This window comes from Akebia trifoliata, chromosome 6 (assembly GCF_017979445.1).
Source record: "Akebia trifoliata isolate Shusen 1 chromosome 6, ASM1797944v1, whole genome shotgun sequence".
Taxonomy (NCBI): Eukaryota; Viridiplantae; Streptophyta; class Magnoliopsida; order Ranunculales; family Lardizabalaceae; genus Akebia; species Akebia trifoliata.
Window position 1 is genome coordinate 29,083,571 of NC_141380.1, and position 21,596 is coordinate 29,105,166.

Genomic DNA, 21,596 nt, shown 5'->3' on the forward strand with positions numbered 1-21,596 from the left:
TTTTATATATACTTATAATGCACCAATCAAACATTAAGTGGTATGTCTAAATTAATCTTTCCTGATTATTGTTAAGAGTTTCTTATAACACACCAATCTATAGCTCAAAATAATTGGTGTGTATTTAGTAAAAGTTGGTGTGCCAATAGAATAAATAAATAAATAAATAATTCTGTAATTTTGTGACTATGGTACGGTGATATTTATTTTCTTCCAAAAATATCCCAAGTATTATTGGTCTTAGTTCAATCATCAATGGATAATGTTTCCACCACTATTTGAGTATTGATCGCTACTCGCTTATCGATATAATTTCGTAGACTGATACCAGAGGGAGGGAGAAGGAGAGAGTGAGAGATATGGAGACCCTTCTCAAAGTTGGATTGTTTAGCATTTTTAATTCTGGAGAGTTGAGAAGAACCCAATCTCCTCTGCTCATCAGAACATCTGGGTTTCAACATCCTTCAAGGAGGAAGAGTACAAGCGTCTCAGTCCTCAGAACCTCAACACCTGGTATTTTTTATCCCAATTTTTTTTCTTCTTTTTAAAATTTATTTGTTGAAATTTAAGCTATGAAAATGTAAGAATTTGAGGATTCCTTTCTAATTATTATATTATGTAATATTTTAATTTGGTATTGGTATGATGGAATATTTCTGTAATAGCAAATTTGAACTTATTTCTTTTATTTTAGATTTTATTTGATCAATTGGGTTTTCTATTTTTCTTTCTGTGGTCTATCTAAACATGCAGTAACCCATCTATATTTATGTTTCTCATCTTACCCTTTATTAAATGATGAATAACTAGGCGTCTTTGGGCTTCTGTTCTTTCTTTACTATTGTAATTTACTCCCCTGATTCATGAAATGCAGCATTTCTCTTTATTACATTCACAATTCACCACTTTAATTGTATTTTTTTTTCAAAGATAATCTTGGAAATTTGTCCATATGGTAATTGTGATTCAGCACAAAATGGCATTCAGAGGAAGTTGAGATTGCATTGAATTCTTGTGTAGGACTTGTCTCTTTTGTTAGTTTCTAATTGTGGTAGGACTTGACTAGGAGTTATGTTAGAGGACTCGTCTGGTATTTAGGATATTCCCTATCTTAATATTTGAATAAGACTATGAAAACTTTTTTTAAAAACTAATTCTATAAGAGTTGCTATCCAGAACGGTGTCTACGTGACACATTTTGATTGCAGAATAAACACATTGGGCTGTCTTCACGGCTATTGGTCAGGAGCCCAAGGTGTTTTAAACTCCAATTAAAGCATGCCACATAGACACGACACCTTACTGGATCCTGAGTCATTCTATAAATATAAACATATATGTACAAGGAAGTTCCTAGACATGTTTTGTTTGAATTTAGTAGATTTATTTTTCTTTTGATTTTTTTGTGTGTGAGTGTGTGTGCTTGCGTGTGAAAATCCAAATTTGTAAGAGTAGTGCGTGTGTGTGAAAATCCAAATTTGGAAGAGTGATTCTTCTTAGAGGAGTGAGTCTACATAGTGATGGAATGATGTCATTGAAGTTTCTTGACTGAAGAGAGGGGCCTTTCATTACCTATCAAGTTATTGCAATGGATGACAGTGGACTTCCTTTTCCAAGTTAAATGGGTAATATTATAAGTTTGGATTTTTCTTCATCTCCAGTGTGATTTGCTACAAGTCTAGGGAATCCCTGATCTATTTCTCTCTCCTACTCCACTACCACACAAAATAATTTGTCCTATATGCTTTGTTTACCAACTAATTTGTTCCTGTTTCTTGTTACTGCTCAGTGGTGCTCACACTATGAATTTTGTTTCAGCCTTGTTACCTTAGAGTTTCTGTCAATGGATCAGGTGTATCCAATAATGCCGAATCTGGATCTAGTTAGGGTCCATTGGATTGGATGTAGACCAAGAAAATGTGTTCCGATAGGCTTTCAAATCAGGATCCCTGATCCTCTTTGGGAATGACTTAGTCCGATCTAATGTATATGTACTTATTATAAATGAAAGCCATTGTATCTATGAAATGTATGTTGATAAAACCTTTCCTTTTTTTTGTTTGACATGAAAATTGATAAGTTTTGTATTCTCTACATCAAAAATTAAAATAGATTGGCTCAATGGTGCATCACCCTGATCCAGCCCCAAAAGTTTCGATAACATATGGGATCGGGGTTTGTTTCCATCTATTGAAATTTATCAGATCCACAAAATTTATCGATACCATTCTACCTAGGATCTTAACTCTGGTTAATTCAGAGGTCCTATATATCCAAAGCCTGCACGATGTTCTTTAGGTAAAAACTTAATCCAAGGGTTCGTTTCTTCAAATCTTAATTGAGAAATCTTAAAGAATTCTTCTCTAACTTCTGTTAATTTTTGATGGTTTTCCCAATATTCTTCGTCTCTAGGTCTACCTTCTCTTGAATAAGATAATTCTTTTAAAACTAAATCAGAAAAATAAACTCTTAACAACTTGTATCTTTCTTCAATATTAAAATTATATCGAGGCATAAGAAAACATAAAAGAACAATTATAGAGCAAAATATAAACAGTTTACTAAATATAGACTTGTTTACAAAATACAAGATTAACTTTGGAAAGGAAATAAAATTTTACCTAAGTAATTTCTTTTCTGGATTCTGAAGGCTTTGATGAAGGTGATGATTGGGTCGTGGTCGAGGATTGGACTGTGTTTGATGGATGGGTTAAGGAGTAAGTTTGAAGGCTGTAAATTCGGTATCTTGCACTTGAAGTTTTCTCCTCCATTTAAAGAAGACGGATTCGAAAATAAACTTTAAAGTCCGAATAGTTTAGGACGCGTGTAGTTTTTCTTTTGATTGGAGAAAAGGAGATATTGAATTTTTGGACAACTGGCTTGAATTGAATTATTAAAGGTCTTTTGAAAGGATAAGATAAGGATGGGCAGGACAGCTGGCTTGAATAATTGAAGGTTATGGATGAGTCTGAATTGGCTTTTGGTAGTGGGACAGCTGGAGGGGTCTTATTGATAGAATCTAAAAGAGAAATTATTTAAGTAAAGAAAGATGTCTCTAACAGCACATGGGTGGCTGCCTTTGGGTGGTTTCCCACTAGAGATCTTTCTGGAGACTTTTCCTCTAATAATTTACATTTTATCTGGCAATATTCTGGATTTTTCTTGATTCATCTTAACTTGTTTCAACTTGACTTGTTTCTTCTTGACTTGTTTTCAACTTGACTTGATTCTTCTTGATTTGTTTCAACTTGACTTGTTTCTTCTTGACTTGTTTCCCTTGCTTAAATATTTGGAAAATGGCAGGGAGGAAGAATTCCTTCACAATCATCTTCATTAAGAGGGGTGTAGTCTTCAAAGTTTTCTGGCTCTTCTTCTTCATCAACTTGGGACAGTGCTTCTAGTAGATACTTGTGCATTTCTGCTTTGGATGATGCTCCTGCCAACTTTGATTGGAGCTGTGACTTGGATAGTGGAAATTCTGATGAACTTGGTGCAATAATTCTTGACTGTTGAGGGTGACTGTGTAACCATGCCATAACTCCTGTTTTGGTGGCTTTTTCAAAACGTAAGTTTGCCCACCATTTGACTTTGAATTTTCTTGAAAATGCAGGAATTGGATGAAATTGAGAAATGGAACCTATGCAATATTCCCAGCAAGAGATCCATGCTAGGGAAAATTGTGCAAAGAAAATCAACAAATTTGGAGTTTGATTCAGGTAATCTGGGGCCATGAAGTTTTGGATAAAATATTGAAATCCTTCTTGAACGGGTGCAGGGAGAATAGCTGGTATTGGTCCATATTGGTTCCACCATTCAGCAAACCAATTTGGGAACTGGATTTTTATTTGGTCATTGAATAGGAAAAACCAGTAATGGTTATAATGGTCATTTTGAAAGGTGAAAGTGTTAAACCATACTTTTTGATAGTCCCAATAGTTGTAGTACTGGGGGTTGAAGGGTTGTGATAATCTTTTCATTGTGTTGGGATTTTGTCCCCAAGTGGTAAGGGTGAGAACTTTTAAGATTTGGCACTTGGAATGAGAAATTCTACTTGGGTCATTCTTGTCTGGAGTATGAGTTATGAGAGCAGAATCTGAGTCTACTAAGATGAACTCATAGAATCTTTGGGTTTTTGTATGGACTGAAGAAATAAACTAATTTGGTTTTATGAAGATTGATTGGGCAATAGTTTTTGGACAAGATTTTTCTAATTCTGGTTCTATGGTCATAATTGGGCTTAGATTGGGCTTGTAAATGTATTGTGGTCTCAGGGAAAATGTAGGAATGGGTTCTTGTTCTGTCTGATTTTGTGAAAAAGAGGCCGTTACTGTTTGAGAATAAGATTTTATAGGACTTGTGGTACCTAGAACTTGAAACTTGTTTGAAAGGTTACTTGGAGAACTAAATTGGAGAGGGTTTACTGGAGTTACTTTAGGAGCTGTGGGTGCCATTGCATAAGAACTCTTGGACTTGGGTTTCAATGGATTATCACTCATCTTTTTTACCTTTTAGGAATTCTCTGGTAAGAAAATCTGGTATGGAGTTAGTTTCTCCCTTTATATATTCTATTTTGGAATAAAAAATAGATAGTATAGCTTGCCACCTAGCAAAAATATGTTTTGAAGCTATATTTTTCACATCTTTTTTTAAAACAAATTTTGCTGACTTACAATCTATTCTTAAAAGAAATTCTTGATTTAGTAAATCTTCTTGGAATTTTGAAATACATAAGACAATAGATAAAATCTCCTTTTTGACCGTTGAATATTTTTGTTGTGTGGGGTTCCATGCACCAGAGGTATATCTCACTAATTGTTCTAGATTTTTCTTTATTTCTTGTTTCAATATTCCTCCATATCCTAATTCACTGGCATCAGTTTCTACTATTTTTAATAGTTTGGGATCTGGGATATTTAAACAAGGTATTTCTTGTAATCTTAGTTTTAATTTTTTGACTGCTTCTGTATGTTCTTCTTTCCATTCGGGGGCCTTTTTCCTTAGTCTTTTGAATAGTGGTTTTGCTATTATATGAAGATTTTGATAAAAGTCTTTTATATAATTGAGACTACCTAAGAATCTTTGTAGCTGTTTTTTATCTTTTATTTCATCTGGAAATTTGTTTGCAAATTGCAATGATCTATCTATAGGTATTATTGTTCCATTTTTGATATTGTGTCCTAAAAATTCACTGTCCCAAGTTGATGAAGAAGAGCCAGAAAACTTTGAAGACTACACCCCTCTTAATGAAGATGATTGTGAAGGAATTCTTCCTCCCTGCCATTTTCCAAATATTTAAGCAAGGGAAACAAGTCAAGAAGAAACAAGTCAAGTTGAAACAAATCAAGAAGAATCAAGTCAAGTTGAAAACAAGTCAAGAAAAATCAAGTCAAGTTGAAACAAGTCAAGATGAATCAAGAAAGATCCAGAATATTGCCAGATAAAATGTAAATTATTAGAGGATAAGTCTTCAGAAAGATCTCTAGTGGGAAACCACTCAAAGGCAGCCACCCATGTGCTGTTAGAGACATCTTTCTTTACTTAAATAATTTCTCTTTTGGATTCTATCAATAAGACCCCTCCAGCTGTCCCACTACCAAAAGCTAATTCAGACTCATCCATAACCTTCAATTATTCAAGCCACTCCTTTTCTCCAATCAAAAGAAAACCTACACGCGTCCTAAACTATTCGGACTTCAAAGTTTATTTTCGAATCCGTCTTCTTTAAATGGAGGAGAAAACTTCAAGTGCAAGATACCGAATTTATAGCCTTCAAACTTGCTCCTTAACCCATCCATCGAACACAATCCAATCCTCGACCACGACCCAATCATCAACTAAAATCCAATCATCACCTTCATCAAACCCTTCAGAATCCAGAAAAGAAATTACTTAGGTAAAATTTTATTTCCTTTCCAAAGTTAATCTTGTATTTTGTAAACAAGTCTATATTTAGTAAACTAGTTTATATTTTGCTCTATAACTGTTCTTTTATGTTTTCTTATGCCTCGATATAATTTTAATATTGAAGAAAGATACGAGTTGTTAAGAGTTTATTTTTCTGATTTAGTTTTAAAAGAATTATCTTATTCAAGAGAAGGTAGACCTAGAGACGAAGAATATTGGGAAAACCATCAAAAATTAACAGAAGTTAGAGAAGAATCCTTTAAGATTTCTCAATTAAGATTTGAAGAAAGGAACCCTTGGATTAAGTTTTTACCTGAAGAACATCGTGCAGGCTTTGGATATATAGGACCTCAGAATTAACCAGAGTTAAGATCCATTTTGATTGCAGAATAAACACATTGGGCTGTCTGCACGGCTATTGGTTAGGAGCCCAAGGTGTTTTAAACTCCAATTAAAGCATGCCACATAGACACGACACCTTACTGGATCCTGAGTCATTCTATAAATATAAACATATATGTACAAGGAAGTTCCTAGACATGTTTTGTTTGAATTTAGTAGATTTATTTTTCTTTTGATTTTTTTGTGTGTGAGTGTGTGTGCTTGCGTGTGAAATTCCAAATTTGTAAGAGTAGTGCGTGTGTGTGAAAATCCAAATTTGGAAGAGTGATTCTTCTTAGAGGAGTGAGTCTACATAGTGATGGAATGATGTCATTGAAGTTTCTTGACTGAAGAGAGGGGCCTTTCATTACCTATCAAGTTATTGCAATGGATGACAGTGGACTTCCTTTTCCAAGTTAAATGGGTAATATTATAAGTTTGGATTTTTCTTCATCTCCAGTGTGATTTGCTACAAGTCTAGGGAATCCCTGATCTATTTCTCTCTCCCACTCCACTACCACACAAAATAATTTGTCCTGTATGCTTTGTTTACCAACTAATTTGTTCCTGTTTCTTGTTACTGTTCAGTGGTGCTCACACTATGAATTTTGTTTCAGCCTTGTTACCTTAGAGTTTCTGTCAATGGATCAGGTGTATCCAATAATGCCGAATCTGGATCTAGTTAGGGTCCATTGGATTGGATGTAGACCAAGAAAATGTGTTCCGATAGGCTTTCAAATCAGGATCCCTGATCCTCTTTGGGAATGACTTAGTCCGATCTAATGTATATGTACTTATTATAAATGAAAGCCATTGTATCTATGAAATGTATGTTGATAAAACCTTTCCTTTTTTTTGTTTGACATGAAAATTGATAAGTTTTGTATTCTCTACATCAAAAATTACAATAGATTGGCTCAATGGTGCATCACCCTGATCCAGCCCCAAAAGTTTCGATAACATATGGGATCGGGGTTTGTTTCCATCTATTGAAATTTATCAGATCCACAAAACTCCTGATTAATTGATCATTTATCCACCCTGATCCCATCCAAACCTGATTCATTAACATCCCCAGTACATAAGTTCTTTCCGTTATGTAGAGCTTAGTACGATCCTTTGAGGTCTTCGATGTATAAAGTCTCATAGCTAGAAATGGTGACCTTTATTTTCCTTTTCAGTGAATGAATTTTCAGGAGAGGATGTTTTGCAAATGTTTTTGAAGGAGAGACAATTGACAGGGGATTTTGTATCAAAAGTTTCTGACATGCTATGGAGGAGGGATGACTTGAAATTTGTTGATACAGATACTAGCATGTTGGGTGAAATTCCTCAACAGTTACAGGAGGTATGTTGGACTTTACAATATTTATTTGCTATGGGTGTAGGTTCTTGGCTTTGCAGCATATTTTCTGTGACTCTAACAAAGTTATCGTATTTTATTGTAATAAAAATAATTCCTCATCAAACACTTTCCTTATTGCACCCAACTTTTCTTAAGCTCTATGTTTATTTTGAAACCTCCATTTGATTTAGTTTCCATTCAAAAAGATTTGTTGATTCAAATTTTAATATCCCTATGAATTTGTTAGACAATGCACTTGATTCCCAGAAGAAACTAAACTGTTAGTTATTTTTGCAAACTTTTTCAATGCCTCATAATTGGTATGCATCCTAATCTGTATAGGTCGTGGAAAGCGAGAATGATTATGGGTTTTTGAAGCTGACTGGGACCCATGAGTGGGTCTTGGGTGACAAAACTGCACCAATCAATAAGAAAGCTTCTGCTAAGGTCTGCTTTTAAGTGGTTATCCTTTAATTATCAATATTATGTACTGTCTCGGGCATAGTCACTTCTCTTTTTTACAGGTTTATCTAGATAAGTCAAAATAAGCTAGTCCTTTACAAGAAAAAAACTTTGAATGTGACTTTAACTTTTTGAGACATGTGATGGTAGGAGTTGCGGAATGACAGCGAAAGAAGAAAGAGACTTAACTTCCTCCAATATGATGCTGTACGTACTTCTCTTGAACTCAATAGCTCATTCTGATGGTTGTACTTTGAAGTTGAGTGGTTTTGGAGCCTGCCTCGTTTGGCTCTTAATTTTCTAATAGCCCATGTAAAACATACATGGGCTTGCAGCTTCAGTTTTCTGTGTTTGGGAGAAGCAGAAGCCCAGAGTCTAGGAAGCTGATTCCCAGAAAAGCTTGTTCGTTAAAGAAGCTGAAAAAATACTGGGCTTGATGCAAAAGCCTGAAATTAATGTTTGTTTGACAATTTCCAGCTGCTGGATTCTGACAAATTGACCAGATTGCTCTTACCTTTACAGAAACTATCAAATGACATTTTTTAACTTTTGAGGACCACAAATATTAAAATAAAATAAAATAATTATAAGATAATTAATTTAAAAAATCAAGAATAATTCAACTAGTATCTACATTAAATATCTAAACAACATGTTATCATCTACATTAACATTAAAATAGACATATAATTCGTTCATCACCATGTTTTAGTCTATTTCCCTTCTTAACCAATTCCATTGCAATCCAATAAAATCTTTAATCACCTAACAAATTTTGGTGATTTGTTGCACAAAAATATGATCACATTGAAAAAATAATAATTAGGTGAGGTGTTGATCGAGTAAATTCCAAACACACAAAAAGCCCTTTAGTAGGAAGCATGAGGTTGTTATTCAATAAACAAGACCATCACCAAAAAACAAATGACCTTAGTAAAAAAGAGGTCATTACAACAAATCTTATTAAAACTGGGCACACTCTAAGGTAGCATAACATGTAATAGAATCCCAAATTACTTTTAAGAGAGTGTAATTGGTTTATGATGAACTTTCACAGCATACGCTTCAAACTATGCAACACAAATATGAATTCTTAAAGATGGTAACACAGATTTGAACCCTTTGTAATTATAAATTACCCTTTTATCTCAAATTCTTAATGATTGTAACCTTGGCCTTAGGAGAAGACTGAACGATTGGGAGGTTGAGGACACAATTTTTATCGTTGACTTGTTATCCTCAACGAGTCTTTCTCTTGATAGGGTGGATCGCCGGATTTGGAAAGGAAGTGATGATGGGCGCTTCTCGGTCAAATCTTTCTATTCGTTAATTGAAGGAATGCAACACGGTTGTTTCCCTTTGTTTATTTGGAGTTCTAAGGTTCCTTCAAAAGTATCTTTTTTCCTTGTGGTTGGCAGCTTTGAATAAGCTTCCAATTGTCGATCATCTTAAGCGGAAGGGTCTTATCTTGGTTGACTATTGTTGTATGTGTAAAACGAGTGGGGAGTGTATGGAACACCTTTTTATTCATTGAGAGGTGACATTCTGTGTTTGGTCTCACTTTCTTTCCCTATTTAAGGTCCCTAGGTGCCATCCTAGTACAGTGGTTCCTCTTCTTTTTGGTTGGAAATCCCCTTCATTTTCTAGCAGGTTGAAGATTTTGTGGAATTTAATGCCCTTTGCTGTCTGTTGGGGTTTGTGGAATTTAATGCCCTTTGCTATTTGAAGTCGCCTAGACCCTGCTTCGTGGTGGAGCTTGTGCTGCTTTTCAAAGACCAAAAAACAGCTTTGATCAAAAGACAAGTATGCCCCTCTGAAAACATAAATCCCTTTTCTCTAATCTAGAGCTCAGATTCACATGACAAGGGTCTAGGCGACTTCAAATAGCAAAGGGCATCTCCAATTGAACATGCATTCATGGGTTTTTCTGGCTTAAAAGCGCGGAAAGCCCTGCAAGAAGCCCAAACAAACAACCCCTTAACTACCTCAAATATGATGTTGTATGTACTTCTCTTGAACTCAATAGCTCATCCCGATGGTTGTACTTTGAAGTTGTGTGGTTTTGGATCCTGCTTCGTCTGGCTCTTAATTTTCTAATAGCCCATGTAAAACATACACCCCATTTTTTATTTTTTTTAAGAGGTTTCTTTTTTTGTAGTGCGAGGCATTCCAGCTTCTTTGTTAGGGCAGATTTAACTTTTTTCCTCCCTTGTTATTCTATTATTTATATAATTTCAGTATGATCATGTCCTTCGAGATACATTTTCTCTTATGTTGCATATTTACATGTGGTATACCTAGTAATTTGTCCAATATTAATTACCAATCCCAGCAGTGGGGGTGTGGGGGCCGGTGGTTCCTTCTAAGGTTGCTTTCTGTATATGAGTGGCGGTTAAAGGTAAGATTCTTACCTTGGATAATGTTATGAAACAGAGCATCATCTCAGTCAACTTTTGTAGCTTTGTGCAAGTCGGATGGAGAATCTTTGAACCACGTCCTTCTCCATTGTGTAGTGGCCTCCAATCTTTGGTCCTTTTTTGGTCTATTCGGTGTGGTGAGGTACCTCCCAAGGACGTTGTGGGATGTTTTCAAAAGTTGGTCACAATTAGGTGTTGGTTTTCTAGCTTTCAAGAGGAAGTTGTGGAACCTTGTCCCTTTTGCAGTTTGTTGGGGAGTTTGGCTGGAAAGAAATGAAAGGGTCTTTGAGGTGAAGTAGTGTGGAATCCGTGAGTTAATAATGGATGTTTTAGGCATCATATTCTATCAGAGCTCGGTTTTTGTCAAATCCAGAGGGTCTTTTTTGAGGATTTCATGTGTAGATGGGAGTGGGTTTGTAATCGGGTGGGAAGTTCTTAAGTTTTGTTTCTTTCCCTTTTGTATTTCTCTATTGGAATGGTCACCTCGACCATTCCCGTTTTAATAAAATATGTTCTCATAATTTTTTTTAATTACCAAATAAATGGAGAGGAGTTGCAAGATTATAAAATGTTCCTAGGTCGGTGTGTTCGCCACCTTGTGTACTTTCCTGGTACTGATATGGGTTTTCTTGTCAAAATCACGTAGCTTAGTAAAACTGCCTGGTCATTTCAGCCATATTTGGGATATTGAAGGACTTCACCTATCTTGAGAAAAGGACAAAAGCAAGATGTTTTTGCTGGGTTTCATGAAAAATATAGGTAGAATGTTTTTCTATGCTAAAACTAGTTTTATCTTAGTTTAATGTTCAAGGATGCATTGACCAACTTTTTTAAATCACTAATTCTTGAATCATTATTATGCTTTCTAACTTTACAACCATTAAATTAGAAGTTGTTCACGTGTTTGAGGATGATGCTGATATTTACTGTCTTTCAGATTAAGAGGGAGATGATGCTTCTCACTATTGGTATTGGAACTATATGCAGCGGATATTGTTTGGTAGCCTTTTCAATTCAGGTAAATTGTTGACAAAGAAGGAAAACACAAAAAAGAAAGAAAGAAAGAAAGAAAAAATACCGTAGTTACTGAAGAGGGAAACAGGTGCGCAGGAAATGATGAAAAAAAATGGACCAAACAAATGTACGTGACGCGGAAATGGGAAATGTCTAGGGCAGCACAAATCCACGAGTTTCCTGTGTGTTTCACCTCTAATTTCATACAGATTTCCCAACTTTTGGGAATTTGGATCACATATTTATTTCACATTTATCTTGGTTTGAAAGTGTTGAGTGTATATTTTTCTCCACTCTCAGGTGTGTCATACCCCAGTTAAGCCCCGTGACGCTCTTATGTTTATAGTTCTCCCTCATTTCCCTGGATCTGTCTTTTGGTGTAGTTGGTTCGTTAACAGAAAGAAGTTTCTGTGATGTTTTTATCCTAGTAGTGAGAATAACTTGGGTTTTAAATGTGAGGGATTGTTTGAAATATTTACCACACCACTGACTTTTCTTATGAACTGCGTAGGTTGCTATCTGTTATGCCGCAGGAGTTCTTTTCAGGTCAGTCGAAACATTTGTTTTTTTTCCTCATATTCATGTTATATTCTATATTCAAATACTTCATCGGGAACCAATGTTGGAAAACTAGTGAGCACAAAATTACTTGCCTCTGTATGATAAATTTTGAGAGACCTATTGGAGACTCTTTTTCCCGTCTGAGGTTAATTAGTGATTTAATGAGTCAGATTTATCTAAAATATTCAAGCAACAGAAAAAATATATTTCATTGAAATAATATATTATGGAGATGATTATTATTGTATTTCCTTGTTTAAAAATTCCTTCCTTCAGATGATTCACTATCAATCAGATGAGGAATCTCAGTTTTCAAGCAAAATTCAGTCTATTCATTGGCCTTCTTCAACCTGAAGTCAATGTTATGTCCTGAAATTTTCAACTATACATTGTACATTAAGGCCTATTGTATGATTATTTTTCCCTTCTAAAAGATTTTACCTTTTGGCCTTTTTAAAAAAAATCATCTCTTGTTTGTACTGCAGTTGTTTGTATCTCCAGCTCTTGTGCTACCATGTGGACAACTTATCGAGGGAAGCGGTTCCTCAGATATTCATGCAGAAGAAATCAAAGAAGTAGGAGCACACCTTTTATTTATATTTGTTCTTTTAAAAAAAAAAAACTAATATGTTAACCATATGTTAAGTTTATTTGCATAAAAAAGTTTCTTTTTCTGAATCAGAATTGGAATAAGAAGTGAGGACCTGACAAATGCATTAGAGAGATCAGTGAAGGGTTGTGCTATGGCTCTTTCATCCCCAAGGCTCGTGATACCTGCCGCAATATATGGAATTTGGGGTCTCTCTCAGCATTTCTCCAATGATTATTTTGGTTTCCAGGTAGCAGCTTCTTATGGATCATCTTTCTTCTTTTCATATGCTTGGAACCATGGTTTAAAATCTCGTCTTGAGGCAATGTTTTGGTTAAAGAGAAAATCCGAGACTATCTTGACCAAAGCATTCTGTCAATGTTATGTTCCGGTCTCGGCTGAAACATTCTGAAATGGTCCAAAACTTTAAACCATGGTTGGAAGTTTTTTTTTTTTTTTGTCCTTTTCTTATTGTGCAGGACTTTTTACGTTATTCATAGAAATACCCTGAAAGCTCAAAAGATAGATGGCAAAAGGAATTTCTTTTATTCTGAGTATTAAATAATAAAATGATTGGAGCCATACACAACGATAACGGATTTGCACATGTCCAGTGATCTTGTTTTGCATTCTTTCTTCTTGCAATGCGCAGCTTGTTCCAGCAATGTTTGGGATGTTTGCATATAAGGCTGCTGCCCTGGTTCAAGTTTATAGAGACAATGAAGACTTGAGATTTATCTTTCCAGAGAATGATATTGATGAAGGCTCAAATTATTGACTAAAGAGTTCAACCCTTTATTTTGGAGTTCCCAAAGAAAATTTGATTCCTTATGAGAGTTCATTTTGGTGGATTAGCGCTCCTCCCTGAGTACCTCAAGGTCAGATTTCAGCAATAACATCTCCTTTGTTTGGGATTACTGATTGCTTCATTGAAAGAAAACCCACATAGGAAAAGTGGATCACCTGCATTGTTGAAGCCAAGTAAGATGGTCCAGAAATTGAGCTTCCATCATGCCTGAAGTTGAAAGTTATACCATGTATTTCTTGCTGAGTCCTTCTGGGAATGATAACCTGTATCAACATTTATGTAAACCGGCTCTGTTGATAGTGTATTAAATTTGAGGACACATCCAGAACCAAGATGGCGAACTCCCTTGGCTTCCCATTTTTCTCTCCAATACTGGCAAATCGCTAGGACAGGCAGTTTATTTTTAATGAGTTATTAACAACCAGATCTCAGTTTGCATAATTGTTCTGGAATTCTTGGGTTTTTTTGTTTTTTCGCTTTAGTGGGCCACACGTACCACCACCCTGTACTGTACAGCATTTAAATTTAGCCACATGGTGGAAGGGCATATAGAGATTCCAAGTCAGGCCCTGGGCAGCCATACCCAGGCCGCCCTTACCATCTCAACTAACCTTGGGTAATGTTTGGCTTATGTAAAAGCCAAGAAACCTGTTAAAAGCAAACCAGGCCACGATGGTTTTTGCCTTAACTCTTAAACATGATGATTGGGCATGGTGAAACAATTACTGTGAGGTACCATGAACCGATTACTCTTAAAAGATGAGTATAAATGTCAATAAATAACAAAGCAGACAGAGGCGAAGTAGACCCTGGAACCCCATATCATGATATCTAAACACAAGTTGAGCAGCTATGCTGCTGTGTAAATTTTGAAGTAGCAAATAATAAATGTACATAATACATAGGGAGACACCAACAACAAGAAGGAAAAAACTAACAAGCAGCACTTTGAGAAGCAAAGTTCCTGGACACCTTATACACTTACATGGATTTCCTTAAAGTCGGAGGAAGTTGTGATACTAGGGATACCATTCATTTTTTAAAGCAAATAAGCACCCATTCAACTCTACAAAACTTTCTACGAACATGCAAGTCAATAAGGAGCTGAGCTCGTTCTTCGAAGCTGAAATTTTGGTTCTGGTATTGGTGCACTTGGCAAAATCTTTTCCTGCTCCTGCAAGGAAAAAGGAAAAGAAAAGACCTGTAACATAGGTATTTCTTTCATCGGCAAAATACTGAGGAGATTAACTGAAAAGCCCTGTCTTTTTGTGGACACAACTCGAAAAGATTTGTATGGTTAAACACCAATGTAGTATCAGACATAATTAAGAAATTAATGCTCTTAAATTTCCTCCCCCCCACCCCCAAGTTGCTGTCATCTTATATTAGTAGCAACTGATTGAGGATTCATGAATTAAATACACCCTACTTGAGATGCTTCTGAGTTCATGTGACTCAGGTTGGCAACCATTCAGTATAAAATCAGATGATATATATCATTATATTGTCCAACAAAGTATCTCACAAAATTATCTTTTCTAGAATTTGACACGATTTGGGACAGCTCAATCAAGGTGACTTGGTATCATACACTTCAACTCCTGAATGGGTACATAAAAAAAGGAAATAATGGAACAGCAAAGAAGCCTTGGAAATTTGAAGAGATTCAAGTAATGACAAAAACTACACTAGAAGCATCACAAGATGTTCATGCAGCCAACAATGGAATTGAACCAGTGTAATGTGCTCTGGTCCTACCAGATGCCCAAAAGCACATTCAGCCATTTCACCTGAACTCACCTTGGAGATTCATCGGATATGTTTCTCAGCTACTAGTCTACAACCCTTAAGTTAGAGATTGATATATATAAACTATGTCAGTTATTGACATATGATATCATGGATGTGGGCAAGTGGGAAGGGACTAGTTTGTCCCTCCGTCCTTCCCTCTTGTAAACTTAAAGTTGAGATGGTGGAGACTAGATAACTTTCCACATATTGAAGAACTCAAGTACCTGAAGATGGATTCAGCTGCAAGCATAAGAGTACTCCATCTGTGGGGAAGCGCAACCTAGAACAGTTCTTCACAAGCAATGGGGAAAACCCTAGAACTAGGGAGTTCAAGCTCTTCTTCCTTGAAAAATCTTTAAAAGTTCAAGTGCCCCTTTTAATTGAGCCTTTTCTTTCTATTATTAAGATAGTAATTGCCGTTAGTTAAAAGTTGGATATAGCTACCTAAAAGGACCTTATGTTGAATCTCACTAACGAGGACAATACTGTGTTTCGCCCTCAATGCAATGCGACCTTGATTTCCACTGCTGGATGATTTCGGTTGAAGACTAGGCCTTGGAAACTGTATCTGTCCATGACAAGCCCTCAGGTTGGGCATTGTCCAACATGGACTACTTGTGACTTGGGCCATTCATCACACAGATTTGTTTCATCATAGGTACATGCTCTATAGGTTAGTGCTTTGAGGTGCTTTGTGCTATGATCTGACTTCATGTGTTCTGGGATGCATCACGCTCTCTCCCTTCCAAGTTTGTCAAACAAGATTTCTATAATTCCATCACAGATAACCAAGAATGGTTTCTTTTGATGTCCTCACCAGGTCTATGATTCCGGAAGGTTAATAATGTAGTACTCTTGGACCTCACAAGTAGAGACTATGAACTGTAAATCACTAAAAACCTTGTCAGAAGAAAAAAAAAAGATTTCTGTGCAGTTTTGTTCCTAATTTCTATTCACTCTACATATTTTTGAAACCTAAGGAATTTACAAGTTCTCCCCCCTTTCTGCACAGCAATAATTCAAGTTAAGTTTTGTTTCGTACAATCCAAGTTAACAATATCCTTTCTGCATATTAATAATTCAAGTTGAGCTTTGTTTCGTACAATCCAAGTTAAGAATAGTTCATTCGATTCAGTTGAGCAGAATCCAATGTGAAAGTACTAATTGTGTTAAAATCTGCAGCAATGTATATCTTTCGAATGAAACAGGGTATTGAGTTTAGATAGGATGTAACTCTATCATGGTATCCTTCGTTAAGAGGAAAAAGGAGAAAAAAAAGAGTTACATGTTACAACAATGGACTTTATGAAACACAAAAGTTCTATTCAACTGCTGTGGAAACAAATGCAAGGTATCCGCGAGGAACAGCAACAGTTATCTTTCTCTGATTCACAAAGTTATGCAATAATCAAATTCTACATTTATCCCAAATATTTGACATATAAGAGCATCAATTTATTTTACTCAGGGCAATAGTTATGCAAATGCTAATCTTAGTCTATATATAAAATAAATAAATAAAAATAGGTCATATCAAGGTAGATCTAGATCCTGATTGACTTTAAATCTGTTGACCCACCTCTAGATCCAATTTGGATCAATATCATAAGTTTTAAACCTGACCCACGTTATGTGATCTGGACCAGATAGATGAGAAAAGTTATGGTTTGGGTCCACTATTTTTGTTTGTAGGCCCACAATTTTCTTTACAAAAAACACTTAAAACTATCCAACCTTGTCCAATGACCAGATCTGGATCTACCTCATATAGGACCACTAAACACCGTTCAAACCTGATCCACATCTAACTCTGATCATTTAAGGTTCTGTTGAGCCCTTACTTTTTCATGTCTACAACCCAGTTCATACGATTACTACAGGGATGAACCCAATCCGGAATATGAACCGTAAAAGAAAACACCTAGTGAACCGATCACAGGAATACCAGTTACAGTACCTATCAGCCAAAGAGGAATCCTTCCAGTAGTATCGGCCATTTACCCCATTTCCCTCCATATTTCATCAAGTGGTCATGCTAGAGACATAAACAGTCATGGATAATTATAATAATGAGATACTTTCAAATAGGATAAGAGACTTCCCACTACATCTCATATCCAAACTATTTAATCTATTTTCACTTTAAGCATATCTGGACAGTTTGGATCATGAGTCCAACCTGCTCCCTTCATGCCTAGTCGTGGGGGTGGAGTGGTTGAAGATGACGAGAACCCAAGAGCGGAAAATGACACCCTCTTTTCTCAAAATATGGAGAGAGCCCTCTTCTGGGAAACCATTTTGTTTTCATTTTCTAGTGAATTATATGTAACCAGTATATATATATGGTGTGCTTACCATATTTTATTTTTGGTACAAGTACGTGAATGAAGGAGAGGTGTTTTGATCCCAGTGGTGTTACCACTCACAGACTTTACCAACTCACCAAGCAGGCATCTTCATGCTTATGTTGGAGCTAATATTCTAGTTTTCTGGTTGCTTGTGAAGATGGGAGGCAATCGGCTTATGCATGCACATCAACTTTGCAATTCTCAATCATCATCTATGCCTTCTCTCAAAGTCATTGAGGTCACCATGATGTTCCTATTTTGCCATTCAACTGTATTATAAGCCATATCTTCAGTCAAGGCATGTCTTTGTATCTTTTTTATTACTTCCATCCCCAATCATTCAGTGTACCTCTCCCACTTTTAGAACCTTCAACTTGCACCCAAAATGTCTTCATTGTACATGCCCAAATCATCTCAATCTACTTACCTTCAATTTTTTTCTCTCCTACTGGGACTATTCTTAAATTCCCTCAAATGTACATAAACCTGATTTTGTCTTTCCTAGTCTTACCACTCATACATCTCAACATATAATCAAACGTATTGTTTCTCGACTGCCAATAAAATTGCATCAGATGTTGCAACAGCCTGACCTCTCCTCTAGTTGATAACAGCAGTTTAGTAATTAGTTATGACTAAAACTGATTATATAGTACAAGGGTCAGACAACATGTTTAAATGACTTTTCAATACATGATGATGATGACGGTCGTCATTGTCATCATCAACACCTTATCCCAAAAATGTGGAGTCGGCTGAGTGAGTCTTATTCTTCCATTCAATTCTCTCTAAAGCCACATCTCTAGTTAGCTATAGTGTATTCATATCTGCTCTTACTGCCTCAATCCCCATTCTTTTTTATCTTCCTAGCGCCCTTTCAGAACCTTCAACTAGTAGATTCCTTCTAACAAGTTCAGTGCACAACGCCAAACCATCTCAATCAACTATTCTAAGTTTATCACCTATTGGGGCTACTCCTGCACTTTTCCAAATGTGTCCATTCCAATGTTATCTATTGTAGTATTATCATTCGCCCAACTTAGCATCATCATCTATGTTACACTCATTTTTGCACATGTTCCTTGGTTACCCAACATTTAGCTAGAATATCCGGTGTTACCACAGTCTTATAAAATGTTCAATTTAGTTTGATTGGGACTTGTGGGTCACATAGCATTTTGCATTCCAGAATCACACCTCCACTTTAATCATTCAGCTTGAATTCCATGAACGATGTCCTCCACATTCTCTACACCATTATGCTAGGTAATGAAAAAGAACCCTATGGGGTATTTCTTGGCCATCGATTTTCATCTCTATAGGTGTCATCACTATAGTTGCCCTGCATATATTCTGTCTCAGTTCTACTTATTCTAGCATTTTTCCAATGTAGAAGCATATTTGTTATAGCAGAAGAGCGAAACAATATTTTAAGCTTTATTTATTCCTAATTTCAAAACAACCCAGACCTTGTTTTGAGGGAGAGATTTGGGTGGTCACATGGAGGGATTACAGCCTACATTTTGATATGAAAAGAGTGCTATAAAAAAAGAGTTAGTAGTACATGAAGGTTTAGGAAATCAGTATGGAATCCAGATAATGCACGAGAGAGGATGCAAAATACGAAAAAGACTTGATAATATTAGAAATATGCAAAACCCAGGGCCATCTGTACAATAATCACTTGTGCTAAAATTATCATATGCACGTATAATTGAATGCATATAATAAACACAGCCTAAATGGTCTACATACATACAACTTTATTGTTCGATACAATAAGGCCGATCTACATACACTAAGTATTACATAATACACACATGAACACACACTATTGTCCAACCTATAATCTTTCTAGCTTTCTTCCCATCTATTCCCTCACTATCACTTTCTGTATATTATATCCCCTCAATTCCAAAGAAATCAACCAAATCATCTAGTCTTAACATATAAATCCTTTATAATTATACAACCCAAAAAACTAATCTAAAGCCTGCCATAATAACTTCCAGATTTTTACATGCTTTGTCCTACATCAGAAGAAGCTCTTAACAAGAAACTGAAGGAAAAAAAAAAAAAGGTTTTCAGTGCAGGATGGTACCCTTTTTGCAACGAGCTGATGGGTAAAAAAACTGAAAACATTGTTAACAAGAACGAGGATAGAACCGTACCTTCTGCTTCTTAAGCCTTTCGTTCTCTTCTTCAAGGCGTGAAACCTTGTTCTCCAGCTCACTTGTGTAAGCCTGTCCATAGTATCGATTAATAATATAGAAAAATGCGATAATGGTATGAAGAACCAAGAACAATGTTAATGGCATTTCAAATAGACAACATATTCAGAAGCATTGTCACAAAATTCTCCCAATTTAATTCCCCATATAAGGGGGCCAGCCCATTAAATAGGTTAAATAAAAATTTTACCCTTCAACCCCAACATTATGTATCTTCTTCAACCTTCAAACCTCAAGAACAAGATAGGGTTTTTAGGGATGTTGAAGATGATGGGATTTGGGAAAGACACCCAAAAACATCATTTGTATAATCTCCAAAAACTTTCCTCCGCAGAATAATTGCCAAGTTGGTTACTATGTACAGAAGCCCACCTGCTTTCTGGCTCGTGACCGTGCCGCAGACTCCCTATTCTTAATCATTCTCTTCTGCCTCCTCTCCACAGTTTTCTCAACAAAAACACCAGATGCAAGCCGTTTCCGCCCAGGTGTCTGAGTATCTGAAAGGGTACCCATCAATGGTGACAGCGACATTTGATTCTCCAAAAGAGGGCTTCCAACCATGGCCAAAGGCTGCACAACCGGCCGTACAGGCATGAAAACCCCCATCATATTTTGCTGTGTATGTTGTTGAGATTGTTGTTGGTGCTGATGAAACTGCAACCACTGAGTTTGCTGTTGTTGTGGGAAATTTTGTGGGGTTATCTGATTTTTCTTATCTTCAGAAACAACCCCAGCTTTCACCAAGAAATCTTCCAATGTCATCTCACCCAAAGTGGGTTTCCTTTCTTTTGCTTTCTTCTTCTCTTCATCTTCAACATCATTCTTCTTCTTAAACCCTTGTTGTTGGATATCTCTCCAAACCTCGTCTACAGTTTTCTTGCTCAAAGAACCTGTTAATGTCAAACTTTGTTGACGCTGAAGAGCATTAGAAGTTGAAGCAACATTATTATTATTCTCTCTCTCTTTCTCTGTCTCTGTTTCAACAACTTGGTTTGCTTCAGCAGTCCAAACGTTCTGGAGAAGCTCATCAAGGTTCATGCTTGTTAAAGGTTTCCCCAAATCCCCTAACTGGTTCTCAACCTCATCTAGGGTTAGACTGTAAAAGGAACCCTGACGACCCAATGGAAGGAACTGTGATTGTTGTTGGCTACCGCCACCATCACCACCTTCAGACCCCATTCTCTGAAACAAAGCACCCGCCTTTTTACCTGTCCTGATATACCATCCCAGACTCAGAAAGAAACCCTAGAATCCAAATCCCCCAAACTTCTCCCTCTCTTTCTATGTCTCTCAACCCAATAATCTGCAAAAGCAAGCTTGAAAAAGAAAATAAAAATAGTAAAAAATTACAACAGAGATCAAACCAACCTGGTAATCCTGGGAGAATGTTTAAGTTCCTGACTCCTGATTCCTGAGCCTGAATCCTTATTCATAAGAAACTGTATATAAAACTAGCTTAAAAGGGAAGATTGATTTTGACATGCCCCTTTACATTTTGATCAATATTTAATATACCCCTTATATTTTATAAATGATGATATACACCCCTTGACTTGGGTCTACTATAACTAAAATGATTTAAATACCCTTACCTTCCATTTGTAGTCAAAATCCCTAGATTTTCTTTTTAACTTCATCTTCAATCTTCACATCTTAAGAACAAGATAGGATTACATAAGAAATAGAACACAATTTAATTTTGGGTTAGAAAATATCAAGGGTTTTCTTAGGGGAGTTAAGGTGAG

At 36.1% G+C, this 21,596-nt stretch overlaps 2 protein-coding genes across 3 annotated transcripts; one reads left to right on the forward strand and one right to left on the reverse strand.

Moving 5' to 3' along the window:
* The first annotated feature begins 267 nt into the window (after positions 1-267).
* On the forward strand, positions 268-13,800 carry LOC147400689 (NF-kappa-B inhibitor-like protein). Its single transcript, XM_086446490.1, has 9 exons — positions 268-513; positions 7,467-7,633; positions 7,973-8,077; positions 8,243-8,299; positions 11,447-11,527; positions 12,035-12,069; positions 12,570-12,659; positions 12,767-12,923; positions 13,326-13,800. The coding sequence occupies exons 1-9, from the start codon at positions 360-362 to the stop codon at positions 13,449-13,451; spliced, it is 972 nt and encodes a 323-aa protein (XP_086302616.1). The 5' UTR covers positions 268-359; the 3' UTR covers positions 13,452-13,800.
* Positions 13,801-14,284: 484 nt separating this feature from the next.
* Positions 14,285-21,328, reverse strand: LOC147400690 (ABSCISIC ACID-INSENSITIVE 5-like protein 2). 2 transcript variants are annotated; one of them, XR_015179472.1, is made up of 4 exons: positions 20,224-21,285; positions 19,792-19,863; positions 15,497-16,656; positions 14,285-14,655 (listed from the first exon to the last, which is right to left on the reverse strand). XR_015179472.1 is itself a non-coding variant. In XM_086446492.1 (4 exons), the coding sequence occupies exons 2-4, from the start codon at positions 21,028-21,030 to the stop codon at positions 14,575-14,577; spliced, it is 960 nt and encodes a 319-aa protein (XP_086302618.1). In that variant the 5' UTR covers positions 21,031-21,059; positions 21,220-21,328; the 3' UTR covers positions 14,285-14,574. The 2 variants fall into 2 exon arrangements, 1 of the variants encoding a protein (XP_086302618.1); XM_086446492.1 differs by lacking the exon at positions 15,497-16,656 and having other exon boundaries at positions 20,224-21,059; positions 21,220-21,328.
* Between the last annotated feature and the right edge of the window lie 268 nt (positions 21,329-21,596).

Excerpts from the sequence above, each read along its gene's own strand:
- LOC147400689 (XM_086446490.1), top strand. The coding sequence starts at position 360 with ATGGAGACCCTTCTCAAAGTTGGATTGTTTAGCATTTTTAATTCTGGA. Across the intron at positions 11,528-12,034 it reads TGGTAGCCTTTTCAATTCAG|GTTGCTATCTGTTATGCCGC; the intron begins GTAAATTGTTGA and ends TGAACTGCGTAG. Across the intron at positions 12,924-13,325 it reads ATGATTATTTTGGTTTCCAG|CTTGTTCCAGCAATGTTTGG; the intron begins GTAGCAGCTTCT and ends TGCAATGCGCAG.
- LOC147400690 (XM_086446492.1), bottom strand. The coding sequence starts at position 21,030 with ATGGGGTCTGAAGGTGGTGATGGTGGCGGTAGCCAACAACAATCACAG. Across the intron at positions 19,864-20,223 it reads GGTCACGAGCCAGAAAGCAG|GCTTACACAAGTGAGCTGGA; the intron begins GTGGGCTTCTGT and ends TACTATGGACAG. Across the intron at positions 14,656-19,791 it reads AAAGGCTTAAGAAGCAGAAG|GAGCAGGAAAAGATTTTGCC; the intron begins GTACGGTTCTAT and ends TTTTCCTTGCAG.